The sequence below is a fragment of the Dermacentor albipictus genome, chromosome 2 (assembly GCF_038994185.2).
Source record: "Dermacentor albipictus isolate Rhodes 1998 colony chromosome 2, USDA_Dalb.pri_finalv2, whole genome shotgun sequence".
NCBI classification, from domain to species: Eukaryota; Metazoa; Arthropoda; class Arachnida; order Ixodida; family Ixodidae; genus Dermacentor; species Dermacentor albipictus.
In genome coordinates this window covers 69,794,394-69,818,330 of record NC_091822.1, presented here as the reverse complement: position 1 = coordinate 69,818,330, position 23,937 = coordinate 69,794,394, and the positions used below count along the sequence as shown (strand labels likewise).

The 23,937-nt window shown below is 45.2% G+C and overlaps 1 protein-coding gene across 2 annotated transcripts in view; it reads right to left on the bottom strand.

Moving 5' to 3' along the window:
• Positions 1–1,116: 1,116 nt before the first annotated feature.
• The window catches only part of LOC135908186 (huntingtin-interacting protein 1-like), a 131,683-nt gene continuing 108,862 nt past the window's right edge, over positions 1,117–23,937 (bottom strand). For both annotated transcript variants that reach the window (XM_065439935.1, XM_065439937.1), the window contains 3 exons: positions 15,948–16,009; positions 14,278–14,394; positions 1,117–11,414 (listed from right to left, as the gene is read on the bottom strand). In XM_065439935.1, coding sequence (XP_065296007.1) covers positions 11,388–11,414; positions 14,278–14,394; positions 15,948–16,009 — 206 coding nt within the window. In that variant the 3' untranslated portion in view covers positions 1,117–11,387. The remainder of the gene's footprint in view (positions 11,415–14,277; positions 14,395–15,947; positions 16,010–23,937) is intronic.

Here is a 23,937-nt window from a genome sequence, read left to right as displayed (position 1 = left end):
TCTGGCCCTTGCATCATTAATCCCCATATCATAATCAAAAAGAGTGCAATTTGCCACAAGTTCTTTGTGTTCAGTGGATGCAAAGTGTTGATCTGGCTATTTTTCTGTCAAGTGGGCATGGGCTACATAACGAAAGAAGCAAGTTACAATAAAAGCATGCAGGCTCATCATATTGACACGTGTACTTAACTTTATCGGGCGACCCTGTGCCCACAAAAACAGGCCACACTTATAGCTCAACGACAGCGGCAAACACTGTTGGCGATCGTCGAAAGTCTGATCAGCGGGTCAAGCGCGTCAGCTTTTATACAGCAGTCGTTGAATGTTCCAGACTAATCGTTCGGACCCACGTGCCTTCCACAAAGTTCTACACCATTCGCGTCAGGTGATGAAATCAGATAACATAAGGTTCGGCGACAACAGACAGCAAATAGAAGCATCAATAACTTTCCAGAAACTTCGGATACATGCAGGCGCGTTCCACGCTGTGCGATTACATTTGTTAGGCAGCGAAACGTGGTCGCCCAATAAAGTTAAGTACATGTCAATATGCAGGCACCACGGGAGCAACTAACAAAATGTGTTCAGAGTTGCCAAGTTGGTTAGTTTGTAAGCCAAGTACCTCTTAGCGAATATTAATCTAAGGGCATGCACAAAGCATGCAATGGCGTCATTTTATCTGGGTTTACTACATACACTGGCTGTGGTTGTTCAACTAAGGCGAAGGTTACATTTAGCCAGGTATGTACAACATATTCAGACGATTGGCGTTTTGCAGTTCCTTACAAACGACCTCAAACAATACTTGCACAGAGTGAATGAGTGTCTTAGTGGCTTCACTGCGAGGCAATTCATCAAAAGGCCCTGCAGTTGCTGGTATGAGCAGTTCTTTAAAGGAAGCTTGTCATTCTTACTTTATGAACTAAAATTGGCATGAGGTGAAAGACAACACTGCAAGTTCACACTTCACTCACTTGGTTGTACTTTCCAGAAGAATGGTGGCTGCAGTAGCAACAATGTGGACACCGAATGAAGTACAGCCATTTCACTCAACAGTGAGCATTCATTCTCGAAAGCAAGGTGTGTGGCTGGCAAATGCATGGAAAAAGCAACACAGTAACATGTAATCATTTTAATTAACATGTATGTATTCATTACTCAATACAAAAAGGCCTGCGAGAAATACACGCAGACACCACGCATAGCATTGTTTTTACGTGCTTTTTCTCTCTCTTCGTTCTATAAATATACAAAAAGTAACAAAAAAGAAGACATCTACATTTTGGTGCACATCACCATAATTACCATCGTGAACTTCATCGCTGCACGTTGGGAATGAACATCATGTAAAATCTCTACTCAATACATTTATAAAGGTGATCGACAGATGTTCACGTACAGGTTCGCACCTTTTGTTCCAAGAAAGAAAAAAAAAGCACAGTCAGACGGCTGCAAAAAACGCAGAACGGCAAGACAAAATGCAAATGAAATGCACGACAAGAAGGCTCCATGAAGCACAACATCGTACAGAGCGATAACATTTGATTTAAGAAATGGTCCCACAAACAAAATCTTACCAAAAAGTGCAGCCTCATATATTACTGAAATATAATCTGCTTCTAAGACACGCATGTTGTAAAAAAACACTTACAGGGAAACAAACATGCGCTGCCAAGATGCTACTATGGCAAGATGCTACTACAGGAGCGGTGAGACTACTACACCACTGGTCAGACTGCAACTGGCAAGATATAGGCATGTAGACGACCATACGGTGTTTCGCAGTTCGTGTTAAACTAGCGCCCCCATGCACAACTGTGTGATAATAGTGGTTGCATTGACAGACCAACATTTCCTACATGGCAGTGCCTGCGAACAGAAAATAGAATATTCTATGCACAGGACAAAGAAACAGCAGTAACACAAGATGCACTTAAATGGTTGCAAGGACATCGGCACACGGGCACAGTGACAAGCTATCGTTGAAGCAAAGAGCAACGAGGAACACCAAAGCACACTACAAGAGTGCGGGACCCTTCAAAGGCGAACAGAACTGGTCATATTCCTCATTCTCATTAGAGCTTACAAGTTTTATCGCTCCCTGCAGTAGACATTCTGATCCACTTTCCGACACATAGCTTCTGGTGCTTGGTTTAAATTTGTGCTTTTCACGGCACAGAACATGAAAAAGCTAATGGCAATGAATACACAACTAAGGCAACAGCTGCGGTAAACAGACCGGAGAGCAAGAGAGAAAAAAGAAGAGGGAATGATGAGAGACATCTATAAACAGTTGTAAACAAGTGAAAACTTACAAGGTTGACAACAGGACAGACCTGGCTGGCAGCCAAGCAGCTATAGTCTTCTTTTTTTCGTCCCCTTGTGCTAAACTAGATTTCAGAAAGCACGTAACATACAAGACCTTGTACACACCTAACGGCAAAAAAGAAAGGTCTTGATGTACATCTACAGCACACATATCTAAAAAGCAATGTGGCCTCAGCTTATACGTGAATACTATATATAGCCCACACTGCACTTCGAAAGCTATCAAAATTGCAAACTAAAAAGCAAATGAAAGACCAGCCTTGAATGACAAAAATAAAATAAAATAAAAGTACACTCATGTGCTTGAGCTATTACTGAAACCACAGCTAACACTACAAGCTAATTCAAAGCTTGTAGCTTTCAAAAAGCTGTGCCTTTTTGATAGAGTGCACTGACCCCTGGGATAAGTTTACACCAGTGTAAGTTGGGGAACAAATGACATCAGTAACAGCACCAGGTCATCTCTAGGTGCCCAATAGCAGTGTGAGGTGCATCATTTGGTGCTAAGTTAATGCTAATGCCACTCAGAAGCCTGGCTGTAGCGTAAGGCATTCTTCCACAATGCAAAGACCCACTCCAAGAACTATGATGACAAGTATCTGCATGCTTCGTACTGTTTCAAAAGATTACACTTTCGTAGCCAAAATTCTACTGGGCCCACAGCTGCTTGTCACTGCTGCTCGTAAGTAGGCTTGCACAATGCTGAAGAAAGACTTAAGCTGCAACCACGCTTCTGCCTCAAGCAAAACCAACCGTCACAGTCACATTGTTGGTAGTATGGTTGGCAACTTGGTGAGCATTCTTGCCACATGTATAGCTGTGTGGCATAGAGTGAGCTAAGCACCGAGTGACACCTCTCACACTTCCATTTGGCGTCCAGGGACAGCCTAATGCTATTATTGCCAATGTTTGTCCGCCAATTTACACTGACGTAAGTTTATCCTTTGTGTGTTCTAACAAACGGGCCCTATTGTCACAGGGAAATTCAAGGACGGCCAAGAAAACGACCGATACAGATTCAAAATACGAAGTGCACAGCCAAGTCAAAGAGTGAAGCACTGAACTACCTGTTGGCCATATGCATGTCAGTAAAATGTCAGTAAAAAACATTGGAAAAGAGGAAAGCACTTATTGAGACACGTTAACGCACATAGAAAGCCTCGACCTTTCTTTAACCAATTAGCGTGAATATTATGGCCAGTATGTCAACAAAAAGCTGTTGACATGTGTTCTTTAGTTACTCTGTGTGGAATTAGTGCTTGCAGGCACAAGCAATGATGCGAGTAAAACAAATGTGAGTGGTGGCTACATGGATGCACAGCTGGCCAAGAATGAAATGCGATCGCTGCACTGTGTGAGAACCCTTAGAGTGTGGGCTGGTTAACACAAATTTGAAATATGACAGTGCAGCATGTAAAAATGTGAAAAAACATAATGTGGTTGTGATAGTTTGCAAGGTGCGTCACACGTTTGGAGCCAAATATGCCAGAAACTACATAGAAACTACATAGAAACTACACAGAAACTACATGGAGCTTGCAAGCGATCCTATGCAGTTAATTTTTGGCCAGCTGCACAATGTACAGTGAGCAGCCATTAGGAAAAAAGAATAAACTGCTCAATCAACACTGGCTATTAGCCATGAGAGAGCTACTACAACACAGGTACTACGCCGCTTCCCCTTTGCTGCCGCTGCTGGCAATTGAAAAGCTAGTGAAGGCATCCGAAAGATGAAGTTCTCAATAACACTCTTAACACTTGGTGCAACATTCCACTTCACATGCTAGCCCTGAGCCACCAAGATAACCAATAAGCGTACACTGAAACCCTTCTGCCAAGCGTTACATAAAAACTGAAAACCTAGGATAGGCACAGTATGCCAAAGATGTGGCTGGCACATTACTGTCATGCTAGAAACTGCCCGACACAGTAACGCATCTACTTAATAACCAATCACTGCTGTTTAACATCAACTAGCTTCAATTAGGGGCGAGTCGGTGTGAAGCCCCCGGGGGCAGCTGGTATACAAGTGGATTAAAGTGGATGGTAGATATACAAATTCAGGGTGAATGCTCTGGTCTGCCACAAATGAGAGCGTGGCTGCTCAGCTTTATATATATATCTACTCATCAGCAATTGTTGTTCTCACCGAGCCAGCTACCTTGAGTTCGTGGGAAGCATTAGCAATACGATTTCTTGCACTATCCCTGAGGTTTAAGTCGCAGCCGCACACTGCATGTGTACGTATTACGCACATGCATGCACGCAGACTCACATGTGTACTTGTATGTGCAAGCAAGCAACTGCAACAGAAGGAAATTAAACTAAATGCTAAGGTGCTTATTACAAACCACATGGAAACCCAAGTGCCAGTTTATCAGTTGCAAGTGAGCAAGCAATTCATGCGTAAAACTTGTGAAAGTTGAGTGGTTTCAACGTTAGGACAGCAACCTAGTTCCAAAACTAAACTACGCTGAAAGCACTGCATTACTTTAATCGCTTTTGGCAGAAGCAGCAATGGTGACAGTAGTATGCCCTGCTGAGCAAATGCGTGGCTTGTTTTCTCCAAATCATGCTAGGTTTTGCAAGCTTTAGAAAGAGAAGATGTACTCTAATTTTCTATGAGAACTGGTTGAACGTGAGTAGTACACCGTAAAAATAGAACAAGCATTCACTTAAGTACAACAGTGCAAGGAAAACGAGGAAGCAGTTTCGTTTGAAAACAAGCAACTCATAGTGGCCCTGGACGTTGACAACGTTTTTAATTTTTTTTCGATTTTGTATTAGGTGGGCGCTCATTCTTCGGCGCTCAGCTTCAGTTTGCAGAGGAGCTTTGAATGCGTGCAATTTATGGTACACGCCAAACATGAGACTGCACTTATACGGACACCTGCTTCAACTCCTAACATGTAATATATATCTGTAGCACTCTTTGCAACATCACGTACAAAACACCCACTCTAGGCATGCATGCAAGACAACTTCTAGTATGCCACGCCACTTGTCTATACATGCAGTTTCTCATACTTGCTTATCTCAACAACGATACTCTGCTATCAGCCCTCGTTGGGAGACTAGGTGCCATGGAGAGGTGCAGGTCAGTCATCAGACTTTCAATAGGATACAAGAATTATCTTTTGAAAGAAAACGCACGCATGTGTAAGATTCGTAAGGCTTGTTATACAATTATAAAAACGTGCGAGAAGCCCTAGTGACGGGAACCCCCACAAAGTGGGCTTGATACGCTGCACAAGTGCGAGAACTTCAATAGGCGTAAATTTGTGTGTCCTGGTAAACCTCACTTAACACTTGCAAGAGCATTCTTGGGCAGAACTGTATCAACAGGGACACATACAATAAAACAAGCACAGTTTGTTGTGCATGTCGTTTTAGCAAATGATGCGAGAATACTGAGTGAACAAAACCCGCTCTCCTCTATATGCCCTGAGGGCCAGAAGGGCAACTGAACAAGCTAAACAAGCAAATAAATTTAGGTTTAGCATATTCATCTTCAGTGGTCTCCTGAAGGCTAATTTCACAAGACATCTCAGCGGCACACCATGTGGAGGTGCGAGCCAGGAATATTGTGAAGGGGACATTTAATGTGCCTAAACGGGTGGCACAGAGTTTAACACTGATGCCAAAGAATTAATTTGCCCCAGACCAAAGGTGGCAAAGCAAATGGCACCCAGTCGCAACTCAACGAGCGGCATCCAGCCTAGACTGGTCACACGGTATTATATACTATACACAAGTTACCTAACAAGCTAACGCAAATACACAACAATCAGGTGGCTAACAGCCAGGCTTGTGAACAGCCTATTGTTATCAATACAAGCAGAGCCATCATTACAATGTGTTTCGTACTACAAGATGCAATACTATTACGCACTACGTTCACTCTTGTTCGTTCCGTACAAAATGTCACCGAGGCGCGGCGCTAACTCTTTGTGAACAGTTTGCAGGTGCTTTATTTTGAGTATCAGCAGCTAAATGGTTCCAGGGACACACGCCTGATGTTGCTGATCAACACTGCTAAGGTTTCAAGAGTATAAGCTCGCCATGTAACCTGGGCAAATGACGCCTGGCTGTCAGTCTTTTGGCAAGCAAGCCCCAACAATGCACACACTAAGGCAAGCATGTATATAGTTGGTTCACTGGTTGAGGCAATTTCTAAGTGTTTTACAGAATTGGCTCTTAATGCATCACGGTTCAGTCTGCCAGATGCCAAGTATTGTCCACTGCAGAATTTCCCAGGCCAAAGCATTCTTGCCCAGACTGGATTACTGGGTTGATTTGAAACCATAGCCTCCTCCGAGTCACTGAATCTAATAAGCGAGTCGGAGGTAGCAAGTAAATCGCTGTCACAGTCCAGTTCAGGCAAGAGTGCTTTGGCATAAAGGCTTTTGTGACAGATAGTACAGTCAATGTAAAAAGCTTATGTACCATGGGATCTGACGAAAAGCTCAACGTTTCTGCAGCCTGGTACTTCGTAGTTCTGGCCTGCAAATTAGTTCTGTATAGCTTTCCTGGCAACGTTCACCAACAGCTCGGAAATCCTCAGTTTTCACAGATTCCGTAATCTGTAAACTTGTTTACAACGAATGCATATATGCAACACCACTGACATCGCTGCCATTTAAGAACAGCGAGCTATTTTAAGAACTCATTGTCCTGTCATCCTGTTGCTGTTGCCCACAGCTATTTGCTATCTACAGATCCAAACTACAGCTTGCATGAATAAACAGGCCACTTTTTCCCTGTGGCTTTACTTCAACAAACTTCTTCACATACCAAATCGTGAGAAACAGGATAATTTGCATCTGCAACCCAATCACAACCGAAATTAACCTTCCAAAGCTGAAGCATGCAGTGGTCTTTACTTTTGAACTCGAAGAAAAAAGTGACAAGTTATTTTTTGTAACTGCAGGTGCCAAGCTAGAGCAAATATGTCATGTGGAAACTTTGGCTCATTAAGGCAGTCTTTTCCAGCTTTTATATGCCTGTCAAACGGGCAAATGTAGTGTCATATTGAGCAAGTGCACTTTGCTGGTAGTGTCATTCACAGGCTGTCAGACAGCAAAGTGTAGCAATTACTCACTGTGGAATGCAATTGGCAGGCATTGCATTCATCAAACACCTTTCACTGCGTCCAAGTGCGTAGCCTCAGTAACAGTGCATCAAAAATAATTAAAATAGTACTCAGTCCACGGTCAACACTAATTTTGGAACCAGTTTTATTGTGATATTAAATGTTGTAAGCGTCCCCCACATATAGAAACAGCCATTCTTCCTCCGCCAAAGAAACCTGTCTCGTTATTTAAGCGCCGACGCTTTGAAACTCTCGGCACTTCCAAACGCTCACATGCTGGACGCAATGTCGTCTCATCTTCACTCGTGATGAGTGATCATGTTAATGTTGTTTTGCAAATACTGCCTAAATGATAAAGCACATGGTAATCTGGCGACTGATTTACCGATTGACACTGCTATCAATTCTAAACGAGACTTTCCTGTCTAGCAATGTGCCGCTAAAGTGGCACTCGCCCAAAGTGTCACTAACTGTCTCAATGGGGCAAACCGTCTCTCAGGCAAAGAGTACTACACATGGCGTAACCAGCGCTCATTGCACCACCACCCTTCGAAGCGTACTTTGCTACAAGGCATTGTCCTGAGCGTTAACAAGAGTCTCTTTTCTCTCCGGTGTATTACTGTAATTGCGTAATGATCGCACCCCTGAATTTTGCCGTCAAAATTCAACTTTTTTTCCTTTCCCGTGTAATGATCGCACCCCGAACTTGGTATGTATAGCTCATATTACAATATTGTCAGGGTCATAAACATAGGGAAATGCACTGCTGGGGCCCAGGTAGCTACGCGGTCTTCGACATATGCAGTGGTACTGGTAGGAAGGTTATGTGATTTGCGTCTACACGTGGATCCGTTTGGATGCAGAAGGCTTCGTGATGCACCCCAAAACCACACTGCGTGTAATGAGTGCAACAGCACTTGTTAGCATGCCTCAACTTCAACAGGAATGCATCAGGAATGCATTCCGCCTGCAAGACGGAAGTGAATTCTAAACTCGTCAGAAAAATAAACAACGCGCCTGCAAATGCTAATCAGACAATGAATCTCAACTGTGGTTACAAGAGAAAGTGCCACTTTTTGCCTTAATGACACAGGGAAATTGAGGAATATGCTTCAGTGCATCAGTGTCATAAACATCTGTCCCAAGGCAACTGTAAAGGCCAAACAGTTATCAGCACCTCACAAGTATGTCACGAGCATTTAGTACATATTTAATCTATCTTTGGTTAAAGCTCAGGTACGAGGAGACAGGGAGAAAACAACTGAAGCCGTGGTTGTAACTACGTTAAGAGAAAGAGGTTAGAAAACTGTATCAGTAATGAAAAATGAGGATGTATACAGCAAATGTAAATGAGATGCTTGTGCAGAAGATTAAACGTGACCAAGTTACACCATTCTGCACAAACAATACAACATGGCGAGGCCGCAAAATGTTGGCTTGTCAGAGAAAAGAGGTGAGAAGAAAAGAAACAGTTTTACGACAGCAATTATTAGCGAAGTCCTGAAGCAGATCATTACATCACATGTCAATTGAGCAATAAATGAAAGTACAGTAAGCAAGGCTCTTGCGAGATACAATCAGACTGTGTATATAAGGAGATGAAAAACAACTAAAACACAGAGTTGATTCAATACTTGCAGTTAAACAATGTATAGATTACTCTACAGCCATCAGATAATGAATTCCAGAGTGGCTGTCCTAGAGGGTCAAGAACATGTTGCTGAAATATACGAGGCAGACTGATAACACGGAAAGAGTTGACATTACCCGCTCTAATTTCAAGGCATGTGCATTGATGATGTAAGTCTCATTTAGTAGAATGCAAATTGCTTTTTAAAAGCAAAACTAAGCAATCAACTATTAGGTGATTCAACCTGTCTATTTTGAAGAATCAAACGAAGTGCTCATGATTTAAACACCACCATTTGTCTGTTGAACCAAGAGAGGTGGCCTGGGTTAACGGAGATTCTTTACACAATATAGACTAAGATAGCTAGAAAGGCTCAAATCAAAGGCAGCAAATTTGAGTGCACTGGGACGCTTCTGCCAGCCACTTCAGATTCGATGTAAATGCATTGACAGCCAATTATGTGGCCCTGGTGCACATTTGGACAGGAGGTAAAAATAGGTCAAAACTTTGCAAGACTGAAAAAGGCGCATTAACGTAGACTTAATGACATTGCACATTTACGCCAACAGTTCACCTGTTGGGAGAAAAACTAAAGCTGGATAGGCCAGAGGCACGAATAAGGTTAATGCCCAGTATGCTCAACTATTCACTCTTTAGCGCTTCCCCTGAACGATCGAGCACCAATCCTTGCCCGGAAGGCGTTAAGCAACTGATGGATCAGCATAGCAGTTGATCTGACCATACACTTATAGCCTAGCATAATTTACCATCCACAATGCCTGCTGGTTGCCGTATGTTAACATCCAGTAACCAACAGGTGAGCCACAACTTTTAACACCACCTAACAACCACACACTCCGTGGTATGCAATGTATTCTCAAGCACAGTGACTAAAACCCAATCCTTAAAGAAAGAAAGGAAAGGAAAAAAAAATGCTAAGCTAAACAAGGTCACCAAATAGACAACATGGGTTATGACGAGTCACCAGGTCATCCCTGTTTGTGTGAGCGTGTGTGTGTGTGTCTACATGTGTGTGCATGTGTGTGCGTACACACGTGTGTATGGGGCGCGTGCGTGCCGATGTTGTCATGCCTACCCTCAAACACGAATGTTTCAAGAGATGAATAATTTTTCCTTATTTTGTTCAATTCCTGTTCATTTGCACTTCAGCTAACCCAATTTCGCTTTTGGCATGACCATCCGACCCCAGTTCCTTACTGACTAAACAGGGTCATTAAGTAGGTGATGTGAGTGATGAAGGGTCATGAAGTTACCCTGCTCAGCAATAATCTTGGGTCTGCTCACACCATTGAAAATGAGCCACTTTTAATAATTTTTACAGTTGTAAAACGTGCCTAGTCTCTCACACACACACAAAAAAAAACGCCATGTACAGACTTAACCAAAACAAACCCAGCTGGCTTGTGACCCTTACCTCACTATTTCTATGGTGGCATCGCATTTACATAAAATTTTATGCTTCCATTCGACACGCATTTTTTCAAGGTGCAAAGGCTCAATGATGATGTAAAAAAACATTCCCCACTGCGCGAGTTCTTTATGTACAAACCGAGTCCTGCACAAGTCTATGTGCTTTTACTGCCATGTCAGCCATGCAGAACATGTAGCATCCGCCCTTTCAGCATATATTCTGTACAACAGTCCCGCCTGACCAAAGCATGCGCTGCGCTCACGATGCATTGAACTTATCGAATCAGTGCACACAACTATTCAAGGCCTATCGCTGCATCTCACTGCCCTTCACCATACACAAAGTCACGCACTGTGCCAGGCACAATACAAAAGGTGCAGGCATAGCCTTCAAATGATCCCACACCGTCGATCAAAGTGACAACATGACGAACATCCAAAACTGTGCCAAAACTAAACACGGGAAGGAGAACCTAACTTGTTCCTGCTGGCTTTAAACCCAACGTCACACACCATGCCACGGATTGCGTGCACGCGTAATCTACTTGAAGTGGCAGTAATGCATACTACTACCTCAACCAATGTTGCCAGCATTGCTGGAGCTCATCTAGTTGGAGCCCTGTTTCTCACATTCAAAATTAATTAGCACTCAATAACACAAGATTCCACACTCCACACCGAAGGCAACTCTTTGGTGTCTCCAGTGAAAGAGATGGGTGTGATGGTGTGTTGAGAGTGGGTGGTGCTTCTAGTTGTGCCAGGAGGCTCCCAGGTGTTCCAGACAAACGGGCCACGGGCTAAGCGGCGACACCTACTTGTCACGTCATGTAGTAATGAAACCTGCCGAACTAGACAATTTTTCGCACATGCACGCATGGTGCTGAAATTAGGTGATGACTTGAATGGCTACCCAGCTGTTGTTGTGCCATTAGTCTGGAAAAAAAAGGGGGGGGGGAGATATGGAAAGGTAAGCATAGGTTTTCAAGAGACAAAGACACAGCTTCTCTGTCTATGAAATGTTGCACATGTGTAAAGAAGACAGGAATAAATGGGCTTTGTGGCCATACTTCCGTCTTGTTCATGCTCAAATCTGGTGCAGAGGTAGCATTTCAAAGTGCATTTTGCTGAATAATATGTCGGGATACAGTACAGTTAACCCTCAATATTGACACGTGTACTTATTTATTTTTCTCCGGTGACCACTTTTCACTGGCTAATAAATGTTAAACGTGACCGCTCGGTGCGCCTGCACGAACCGGAAGTTTCTCAAATGTTATCAATGGTTCTATTCGTTGTCTGTTGTCACCAAACCTTGCGTAACATGATTGCATGCAGCACGACACAAGCGGTGTAGTACTTTCTGGAAGACATACAAACAGCAGCGATAACGCTGGCACCTTTTTATCTGGAACCTTGTTTTTCTGGGCACAGGTTCGTTCAATAAAGAGTTAGTTTCACAATACACAGCTCGTGCTACTGTGTTTTTCAGTCACTACAATGTGACAATATATAACAGTCACTAAAATCGGCACCGTACTTCATTAAGCTGAAATTCTGCTACACTGCAATAGGGTTGAACCTCAACTTAATGGACATGGATATATCAAATTATCAGATACAACAACGTATATCTGAAATGTCTCGAGCCAATATCAGTGTTAACGAACATACACATACAGGGTGTCCCAGTTAACTTGGACCAAGATCTTAAATATAGGCGAGAGCTCTAGAGAAATCGTACCGACTGCATAGTAGCCATAGTCGTATGTACTTACGAGCCAGTACTATTTTCATCGCGAGTTATTACTTAATTACTTTTAATTAGCGAACTCTTTAATTATTGCTTGAATCGCATACATATGAATTACAAAGTTGTAGGGCCCCTCAAGTAACCTCCAAATCAAGCATTTGTTTAGTGCTCAGCTTTGCCTCGTTGGTTTTTCCGAGAAACAAACAAAAGCATGGGAAACCTCCAAAATACGAAATAGATACGCGCTCGCGCGCCGTTACTCAAACGCTCCGAAGTGAACAGCCACGAATACATGGCTTTACCAGTGGCGGCAGCTCAATACAGGGCTTCACGCTATGTGATGGTCGCGGCATCAAGAGAACACGCCGCTGGCGCATTGATAAGTACAGCGGAGCCTTGTACGATGCGGCGATAAGAGAATACAGCCGTATATCTTTCAATGATTGCTTGTAGGCGCTAGAGTAGCGGCGTGCGAGTGCGCATCTATTTCATATTTCGTGGGCTTTCGTTTTTTCTTGGAAAAAACAACCAGGACCACTTCAGCATGAAATAAATGCTTGACTCGGAGGTTATTTAAGGTGTCCTGCAACACTGTAATTAATATGTTTGCGATTCAAGCAATAATTAAAGATTTCACTAATTAAAAGCAAAAAACTAATTAATACTTCGTGATGAAAAAGATACTGGCTGTAAGTACACACGACTGCCGCTACTATGCAGTCGGTACGATTTCTCTAGAGCTTGTGTTGTTTTTAAAAAAATCTTAGTCCAAGTTAACTGGGACATCCTGTATAATGAATATTGAATATAATGATAGTATTTTGGTGTTGGATGCGACTTCATTAAAACAATGTTTGACTGTATCGTACATACTAAAGAAGAGCTGCAACTCTGAATTGGGGATTATGTATTCCAGAAAAACATATACTGTAGAATCTGAGTGATACGAACACGCCTGATACGAATTTTGGGATGATATGAATTATCTCTGTATTCCACGCCTTTTCTTGTGTTTATCATTTTGCATTTAGCAGAGAGTGAAGTGTACGTGGCGCCAGTGAACTATAACTCAGATCATGACGAACTGCGCTCAACGACCCTCCTTTACAGTGTAGCTGAAGCTGAAGATTATCAGCACCGCTGAAGAGGGGGGAGGGGACAGAGCCGCTGGCCGAGGATATGACGTGGATGAGTTGTGCATCCATTAATGATGACTGTTTTTGTAAAAATTTGAGCGTTGCTGTATGCAGTTATTTCCGCAAGTTGTACATACAGATTTATTTATTTCATTCCGAGCGGTTGTAATTAGGGGTGTGGTTTATAATATGTGGCGGCAGGTTAGATGTGGAAAAATACAGCAATTTGGTTGGATAGATTGGTGTATAAAAGGCGCATTAAATGCTCATTCCTTTGTCCCAAGAGCATGTTTGAGACCCCACATTTGCTTTCAATGACCATTGAAACCAAAGGTCATCGAAATGCCCGTGCCTAATTGGCTCCCTTCTGTTTCTCACAGAAGAGGGCCGATGGGGCCCGTAGTCTACAATGATCCGATTTCAATAGTTCTTTAAGGTGCAAATGCCACTGCAGTAATATAGATAGCCTGTCCCAATATGCAGACTGAGGCAATGAGTGTGCAGTCCTTTATACAACCACCAAGGCAATGAGTCGGCCTGCAACGGATTGGGCAGCAACAATGACGCAGCAGTGATACCAAACATGGAAGTCGACACCTATCAAGCTGTTGAAACAATGAACACCAAGAAGAATGCACTGCAGTAGCGTCTGAAGTTTGGCTTGGTCCTGTTGGTACAGCTTCATGACAGAAAAGAAACAAAGTGCGAAAAATGGGACAACAGAATAGCAGACAAAAGAGTACTGTCTGCACTTTCTGGTCCCATTTCTGGTGCAGTTTTTTTTTCTGTCATGGAATGCACTAGCCTCTCCAAAAATATGTGGATCAAGTGCAACTTGCTGCAAGAGAGAAGGCAAGGAAGACAGACTGGAAGAAGCTCGCAGAGGGCGCCACAGCAAACGATCCCTTACCTCAGGTGCATCGTCCCATCCCTCGCTGGCACCAGCCAGGTGGTAGTGGCGCTTGCGGAGTGCCGCCAGCTGCAGCCGTTCCCGCTCCAGGCTGCTCTCTAGTTCCAGGACACGGACCTGGTGCATCACCAAAAAAGGGTGAGGGAGTTTATGGTGGAGCCATTTGACGGTATCACTCTGCTAGGGCTAACAAAATGCACGTGCAGAACTTAAACAAGAACTGACACATGTTTCAGAAGTTGTAGAAACAGAATGACACGAGGCAAGTACAAATGTTGGGAAACACTTATCAGATATTGTTGTTAGGCTACAATGATAGAGAATTTATCTCCGAGTCTACAATCCTATTCTGTGTCCCAATATATCACTTCGTTGTGTAGAAAATCGCCGCCTAAGGTTCTCGCTGCTGCTCCTCAATTGGACCCACTAAAGGCCAACGTCACATGGGAGGCGGCACTGTCCACAACAGGTGAAGCCACTCCAGATTTTCCACTGTCATTTTCATTGTCATTTTCTTGCTTACAAAAGCCTGTTCTCACTATGAATGACAAATTCGTTATTACAGAAGCCTAATATTTCAATCTAACTCAACTGTAACATTTTTCTTCGGTATCCCTCTAACATGATGATAAATACAGCCTCAAAATGTCGCCCTGGCATCAGCAACATCATTCTGACATGACACAGATAAAAATTTTGTGACTTTTATTTTCTCTGCTAATAAACAACCTATTACAGCAATAGTAATGAGAACAGAGTTTTCAAAAAGTCCTTTACCTGTCTACAGTGATTTAGCGTTTGTATTCAGAGTCTCTTTTAGCCAACAAACTGCGGAAACATAGCTGCACGAGCTGCTGCTGATAACACCAGTGGCTGTTGCTAGAAGGCATTGTCAGCTAGACACTCGCACATTGTTAGCCTTAGCAGACTGATACCACAATGCTATGGCACTCGCACAAAAATCCCACACCAATGATACCCAAAACATGGAATTCCTTGCCAACAAAATTTTACTTGCAAGTGCAAACACTTATGAAGGTTCACAGGAAAACAAATTTCATGCCCTCGACCATTAGATAGTAGAAATCTCCCATCAAGCATGAAATTTTTTTGTGTGTTCCCAATACGTAGTGCACTCGGTACCTGTAACTATAACTAATCACTTCCAACTTTTCTTAAGTCCTGCTAAGTTGGTTGATTGATTCGTGCAGTTTAACATCCAAACACAACTCTGGGGCTACGAGAGACTGTAGTTGAGAGCTTCGGGTTAACTTTGACGGCCTCCCTTCCCCTGTGGGTTTCATTATTGTGCACTTAAATTGTTGTTCTTGTTGTTATTTCCCTTTTGCTTCCATTGAAACATGGCCATCATGGCTGGGAATCAAACCCACGACCATATATGCTCAGGAGGAGAATGCCACAGTGAGTGAGTCACTGCAGCGGTATTATGTTATGTTATGTATTATTAAAGGTTACTTAGGATCAACTTATCAAGTGGACAGTAAGCACTTTAACCAAGCGGTACCCATGCCAAAGCTCTGCTCTGCCATTATCTCTGTGTTTGTTGCACAAGCAGCAAAGGGTGTAATAAACTTCTGTTTTGTTAGATGGTAACAAGAATTTGTCCAAAAAATAAAGTGGGTGCAGTATCAAACACTAGCCAGCCATACCTGTGATTCCATTTCTAGTCTCTTGGCCTGGTGTAGTGTGATCCTAGAGAAATCAAGCACTTCTGAAAAAAAGGAAGGCAGACAGCACACAAAGTGAGAAACGGCAGTGTGGAACAACGTCAGTGAAGGCCCACATGCTTTTGACCTTAGATGGCACACAGCAGTTGGGTAGGTAACAGTTTCCTACAATCACCTAGAGGAAAGAGTGGACCAGTGATATTGCAACATGCTTGAGAGTGCTGAGAAGTGAAGTCTTCAGATTGCTTTTCTTTTTCTATTGGAAAGCCAGGACAATTCAAGGATGTGCCTGGCAACCGGTACCATGTCTGTCACAATACTTGAGTCTCTACAGCGTGCAAGATTACACTTTTATACAGCAAACTCCCATTAAGACAAATTCGGTTAAGCCAAATCCTAGGATTTACCGAATAATGTGGGAATGTTTGATTGTGTTGTTCATATAGGAGGTTGTGGCCAAGTACTGCACCAGGGTGGCCAATCCTGCTCTGGTGAAGGAGTAGGTTACCGGTTCTGGCAACCGGGATCAGGCCACATTCCAGGCCTGTTTATGCAATTTTATCACACGCGGTTTTTTTTTTTAAAATCCGGTGGAAAATTGCCGGCACCGGGATTCGAACCATGGACCTCTTGCACGCGAGGCGGGTGTTCTACCTCTATGCCACCGCTGAACTTACGCACCCTTACACACTCTCTACGCACCCTTACGAAAAGGGTTCTACTCAAATTGAGGACGACGCAACGAGCTATGGAAAGAAGAATGATAGGTGTAACGTTAAGGGATAAGAAAAGAGCAGATTGGGTGAGGGAACAAACACGAGTTAATGACATCTTAGTTGAAATCAAGAAAAAGAAATGGGCATGGGCAGGACATGTAATGAGGAGGGAAGGCCAACCACGATATCGATGTGGCTTATGTAAATCTGATGAGCACGATTTGACAAGCACAAATTGTCCGACTAAACAGAAGGCCACAATCCGGATACGAAAGGCTATACCAAAAACGACTATAGTAACAACACACAATAGTTATGAGGTTCTCGCAGAACAGCCAGAGATGCTCCTGGCAGAAGAAGAAAAAGCCCCAGAAACACAACTGTATTCTTCTGTTCTTAAACGTGGCAAGCAGTCGCAGACAAAGAAACAGAAATTACCGGAACCTCTGCATCAGTCAGATGATGACCATGATGACATTGACGCTCGGATAGACGCACTGGCCAGAGAGATTGAGCGACTACGCAAACATAAAGAATTGGTAATTCTGCGTCGTCAGAAAATAGGACCGACACGTGACGCTTCAACCACTGCTAATGCCACCGTTACGCCTGGATCCTGTCCGGCACCACAGGTCAACCAAGCTGTTTGGACAGCAGTTTTAGATCAACTTGCTCAGCTAACGTTACTCATTCAGAATTGCCTGCATCATGGCTAATTCTCTGCAGCAGCTGTCACAGGATGGAATTCTTCAGTGGAATTGTCGGGGCCTAAACGGCTAATTCTCTGCAGCAGCTGTCACAGGATGGAATTCTTCAGTGGAATTGTCGGGGCCTAAACTCCAAGTTAGGAGAAATTAAAACCAAGCTTCAATACAATAAGCTACATGTGTGGGCACTGCTTATTCAAGAGCATAATAAGCTATGCTCCCTAACCAATTTTAATGGGTACCATAACCCATCTATTAGAGATAGACGTGCTACTACAATGGCTTCAGCTCCCGGAAAAGCTGCAGTTTATATACCATCGCAAATTGCTCACACAGTGATTGACCTGGAGCCATGGTGTAGTGGTAATCAAGAAGTTGTCGGGGTCCTGACACGACCAGTGAAGACTCCTGTCATTCTAGTGTCATTCTACGCCAGACCGCAGCGCACACGTTTGAACTTGGGGTGGATAGCCCATCTCCGGTCTACGTACCCGGGAATTCCTATTCTCGTGGGTGGAGACTTCAATGCCCCACATACAGAATGGGGGTACAAGTACAACTCCCGAAGAGGATACCAAGTTAAAAACATCATGAGCGATGCCACTTTTACACTGCTGAACCATCATGCTGTGGCTACCTGTACTGTACCCGCAGTATCTAGAACAAACGCCCCAGACCTCACGTGGTGGTTGGGTCCTGGAATGCCGCAGTGGCGGGTGGAACCAGATACATGGGGCAGTGATCATATGCCAATAATAATTGGTTTGCACAGAACGTGCATAAAGAAAATTCGACGACGAGTAACAGTCACGCATTGGGATAAGTTTCGGGAATCATCGACTGATAAAGTACCCTCAGAGCCCTCAGAAATTCTTCCCGCTTTGAAAGAACTGCTACGGAGGAACACCACTGTAACCACAGTTGACGAGGAACAACCTCAACCGGACCTCACCCTTTTGCAACTTTGGGCAAAGCGACGTCAGGCAGAATTGTATGCGTCGAGAAATCCCGATGCACCAGGTAGCCGTGCACGTGCTAACCATATAGCGGCGAAGGCGCGTCAGCACGAAAAGCAACTTTCTCGAAGACGATGGTATGAGTGGTGCGAGAATCTTGGATCGGGCATTGGAAACAGAGCACTTTGGCGCACGTTCCGGTCAATGGAACGCGGTCATAAGCAACCTGACCCTGCAGCGAGCGTTAGGTTAGCGATGCAGAGTTCGCCGCATCAATTTGCAGAACACGCTGCTAGAACGTTTTTCCCGAAATACGATCAAGCGTCACCTATAAACTGCCCCGAAATTGATGAGTGTGACACAACTTCCATATCCGATATATCCAGCCCTTTCACCATGGCCGAACTAATAGCGGCGATTGAAACTTCGAAGAAACGAACAACACCTGGTCCCGATGGTATTCCTTATGAGGTTTTCAAGAACATGGAAGGAGCAGCTCTCGACGCACTTCTTCAGGCTATTAATAAAGTATGGGAGACTGGAAACGTTCCACCTGATTGGAAGCACTCAATTGTTGTCGCGATTCCGAAACCAGGAAAGTGTCCAAATAGCCTGCAATCTTTACGCCCAATTTCACTAACCTCAACTGTCTGCAAACTCGCTGAAAAGATGCTGGCCACACGAGTTTCCTGGTGGCTTGAACGCCACGATAAATATCATCCTGCTCAAATTGGATTCCGTTCTTACTTGGGAACTGAAGACGGACTTTCTATCTTATCAGATGATGTTTTACAGGTTTTTCCACACAGTCACGCTGTGCGCACGGTAGTAGCAACAGACATAACGAAAGCTTATGACAATATAGACCATGAAATCATTATATCCAACCTCATCGACCTGGGACTTCCACCGCGGGTGATAAGATTCATCTACTCATTCCTTCAGAATCGCACATTTGCGATTAGAGTAGATGGAAGGCAAGAAGGATACTTCACATCGAACAGAGGAGTCCCACAAGGTTCGGTTCTGGCTCCTCTTCTCTTCAACGTTGCTCTAATACCTCTAGCCTGGCAACTACATCGGATTCCAGATGTGAGGTTCTTAATCTATGCAGATGACGTCACTTTGTGGTCCGTGCATAAAGATATATCTAGACAAACTCAACAGCTTCAAGAAGCCCTTGATGTGCTGAACAACTACGCTCGGAAAGCAGGATTGGACATTTCCGCCCAAAAATCAAGCTATGTTGTGGTGGCCAACAAGAAAGGACGCACAAGAATCACGCAGCACCCCTTTACATTTAGACTCGGCGCAGTGACAATCCCTGAGGCTTCTGAGGTCCGCATACTGGGTCTCGATATTCACCAATCCGGCAGTGGTGCACACTGGCTCCGTAAAACCAGACAGAGTTCGACAAAAACACTTCACCTTATTCGTCGCATTGCAGCAAAAGCAGCTGGAGCTCGTACTGACGTAGCTCGACGGTTGGTGCGTGCAGTCTTGCAGCCACGAATTTTATATCAAGCACAATTTCAACGGCTGACGTTGGCACAGCTAGCACAGTTGGAGACGATTAATCGCGATGCTATGCGCACAATCACAGCACTGCCCCGCATCACTCCGATACCAGCCCTACAGGAACATGCCCAGCTCAACACAATTGCAGAGCTAATTTTGCAACGTGAAAAAGCACGTGAAATAAAAAAGCAACTTATTCCGGCTGTCGCTGCGCTGCATGCTCATTTTCACCGCGGCTCTCGGATTGACAATCAGCCCTGTCCAATGCCTCCCTGGGAATTCACCAGCATCACAACTAATAAGCCAACGAAGTTACGACGCAGCGATGCAACAGGTACTATTGACGAACACAACATCGTCGATGCATCATGCGTTAACACCTGCAAAGTCTATACGGATGCTGCCATTCTCCCAGACGGCGGAAGGACATCATTCCTGAGTACAACGCATAATTTCATCAGCGGCCACCAGTGCTATTTATCTACGGAAGCCAGCGCTCTAGTAATGGAACTTCAAGCCATCCACGACGCTATGCAAGATGCGACATCTAAGCTGCCTACCATCAAGCAACTAGACATCTTCATGGATTCTTTAGCGGCTATTCAGGAACTCAAGAAGGTCGATAAGGCGATGGAAATCTGCGAGAGAATACACACTATGAATAGTAAGACAGCTACTTGCGTCAAGGTACACTGGATTCAAGGCCATTCAGCGAACCCTCACAACATTGCTGCTGACCAGCAGGCACACTGCCCTCCTAATCCTGATCCTCCACCTATTCCCCTCCCACCCCAACCCCGTAACTCGCTGCGAGCCCGTAAAAATGTTCTCCGGCAGGACACACGCGCTCTTATCCCACCGTGTGTCTGCTCCCTCCCCCTTCACCTTACTAGGGCGGAGGAAGTTGTGCTTAGGAGGCTTCGGGCCGGGGTGGCCCTTACACCGGCTGTTGTCTCAAGGTGGAACTGGTCGCATTTACCACTGGGTGCTACGTGTCCATACTGCTCCGTTCCTGTGGTGGAATCAGATGCATACCACCTAATATGGACATGTACGGGCTTACAATCGGAACGCTCGCGTCACCTACTGCAAGCCGGCCTCCGCTACAGTGTGACAACCAGCTATGACCGCTGGATACATGATAACAAATTTCACAAAACACTGCTTCAATTCATACACAACACAGGCCTCACAGCACACATATAATACACATATACGCTCCAACAATTATGCCTTAAGGGCAAGCCTTCATCGCAATAAAAAAAAAAAAAGATAACCGATGGTCATTAAGGGTTACGGACTGGATTCCAAGGGAAGGGAAGCGTAGCAGGGGGCGGCATAAGGTTAGGTGGGCGGATGAGATTAAGAAGTTTGCAGGGACGGCATGGCCACAATTAGTACATGACCGGGGTTGTTGGAGAAATATGGGAGAGGCCTTTGCCCTGCAGTGGGCGTAACCAGGCTGATGATGATGATGATGATGATGGTGGGAATGTTAGGTTGGTTTTCCATAAACTCAATGTAAAAATAATCTACATAATATAAACCACTGCACATGTACTCTTCGGTTAACAGGAACTTTCGCAGTAACCGCCAGCACTGCTGACTCAGCACAGCGGGGATCGAAATCTATGTGGGGCATCCACCTGACCAGGGGGAAAGTAAAAAACGTTTCCTGGCGCAGCGACGCAAAGCGAATCCCTTCGGCAGAGAGAGAGAGAATGAGAGAAGTGAATCCCTGAAGTCGCGCAGAAGTTTCTCAGTTGAGCAGAAATAGCGATACACTCAAACTTCATTACAGTAAAAGCTCATCAATTCACAACTTGTTAATTTGAAATTTGGATAATTCGAAGTAGCTGCCGCGGTTTGTCCAACAATATATTGAAAGCAATATGCAACGCATCCCGCTAATTCACACTGAAATCCGCACCGCGACCGATAATTTGAACTTCGCGCCATTGTGGATGGGGAAAATGCTGGTGCAAGAGAGCACGTTGGCGACGATCACCACTGCGCAGCTTTCCTCTTTCCCTCTGCGGCTGTCTGCTGCAGGTCGGTTCTCTCCCTCTCTCAAGACCTTCAAGGTAAAAACAAGAACACGGCGCTGTATTTGTATTTATTTATTCTTTAATTGCAATAGCAATTATATAGACACTCCAAGCACATTTCTACGCCGGTGTCACCATCGCCGCACGCCCTACGCCATATCTGTGAGTAAAAGCGTGCGAGGGGAGCCGATGATCGCGGCTCAATCTTGCTTGCATGAGAGGGACGAACAAGAAGAGGAAGCGCACTGTCTTGTCCCACGCGCGAGGCACCCAATGTTGCGACATGTCAGAAAGGCGGAGGGGGGAGGGGGGGGGCGTCCTCTCTGGCTCTAACTGTGCATGTGGCGGCTGCGCGCGGTTGCATCTTGAGAGCGATCTGCGTTGGGGGCAGAGCACGGTGGTATTCTACCACCGTGGGGCAAAATCTGGTTGCGTTGGCTTTGTGTGTGCTGTGTGTTCTCGGCGCTCACTTTGCATTGAAGCAATAGACAACACGACTGTCACTTCGCCCGCCGCTGTCACTGCGTTTCCTCGCGCCAGCATTTTGACAGCGAGGGTCCGAAGTAATTGGGTGCGATGTGTTCATGTTTGCTGTATGCGCTGACACCATGTATTTTATTTAACAAGCGAATATTTACAAGTTCATACGGCCAATAAAAGCACTATCCTTACTTCATACTGCTGTCTGCTAATTTGCTATTGCAATCGATGATTCGCCTTTCAGACAAAACTGCGTCTTTTTCTTTCTTTCTTTTTTCACGTCACATCCTGTAGGCTATGCTCTTTATTTAAGAGGTGTAATGCCGAGAAGCAGCACCAAGTAATCTCTACAACACGGCGGCCGTGAGGTTTATCGGCACCCGCAGTACCAAAAAGCATAGCCTTTGAGATTCATGGCTATTACTCAAAGGAAAACATCGCTGGGATACGTGTTTGGATGCCACCTACGCGTATACTGGAACTCCGCAGCGTGCAGCCGGTGCATCTACGAAAGTACAACTGAGATCAACATTGCAGCACGTTGTGATGCGTTTCGAGAGTGCATCTTATAGCGCAGCTCTTGGTACCTGCGGCGCGCGCAGGCGCGCGTCGGTGCGCTTAACGTGCTGCCAGTCACGCTACGGCGCTTGCGCTGCGCCAGCCAAAATGCTGTCCCTTGAAGACTTCGACGCGAGCACCGTCGGCTGTTCTCTTTGGAACAGGTGATGAACAATTCCCAACCCGCGCGCCGCTTTGAATGGCTGCCTGTGACTGTCGGCAAAGCAGTGTGGGCACCATTTTTTTTCCACGCCATGCATTATGGGTCGGTGTAGTCGGCGCAATGAACACGCGGATGCAGCAAAAGCCATCTCGACGTCGGGCACGTTAGCTACGTCCGGTGTTTGATCCGCACCGATGGCACCGGCTGTTGGAACCTCAGTGCTGACGCCCGTTATTGCAACTGGGTCGCAAGCCCCAAGGGTAGCGTAGGCCTGGCGGCCTGGGGCACACTGGAAGCATCCGAAGGTCCCAGCAAAGCATGAGGCGACTGCTAACAGAACAACTTGTTTATTCTAGCATCGCAAAGAGCGGGCGGTCAGGTCGACCGAAGTAGAGAGACGGGAGAGCACGTTACTCAACAGCAGAAATCGGAGCCTCTCTCCTGGCGTCCGGGGGCAGCTGCTCTTATACTCTCGGAGTTGAGAGCAAGAGGGAAGGTCATGGGACGACACCACGTGACAGCGGCGACGGACGGACTGATAGACACGTTGGGACAAGGAGGTGACGCATCAGCCGGGCCGGCGCCGGACAGACCTCCTCGCTTCACACTGGGGGAGCTCCTTTCCCCGGCTGCCGCGCTTTGACAAGCGTGGGCACACACACACATACGCACACACAAAGACACGTGGCACTGAACATGCCGGGACGCGCTCGGCGGGGCGCGCTCGCGGCCGCTCCGAACGGGCCAAAATGTCCGCCGCTTGGAACGAAGCTCCGGCGTACGTTGCATCCGCGCTGGCTTTACCGCGCGTCGTAGGCGAAACGTA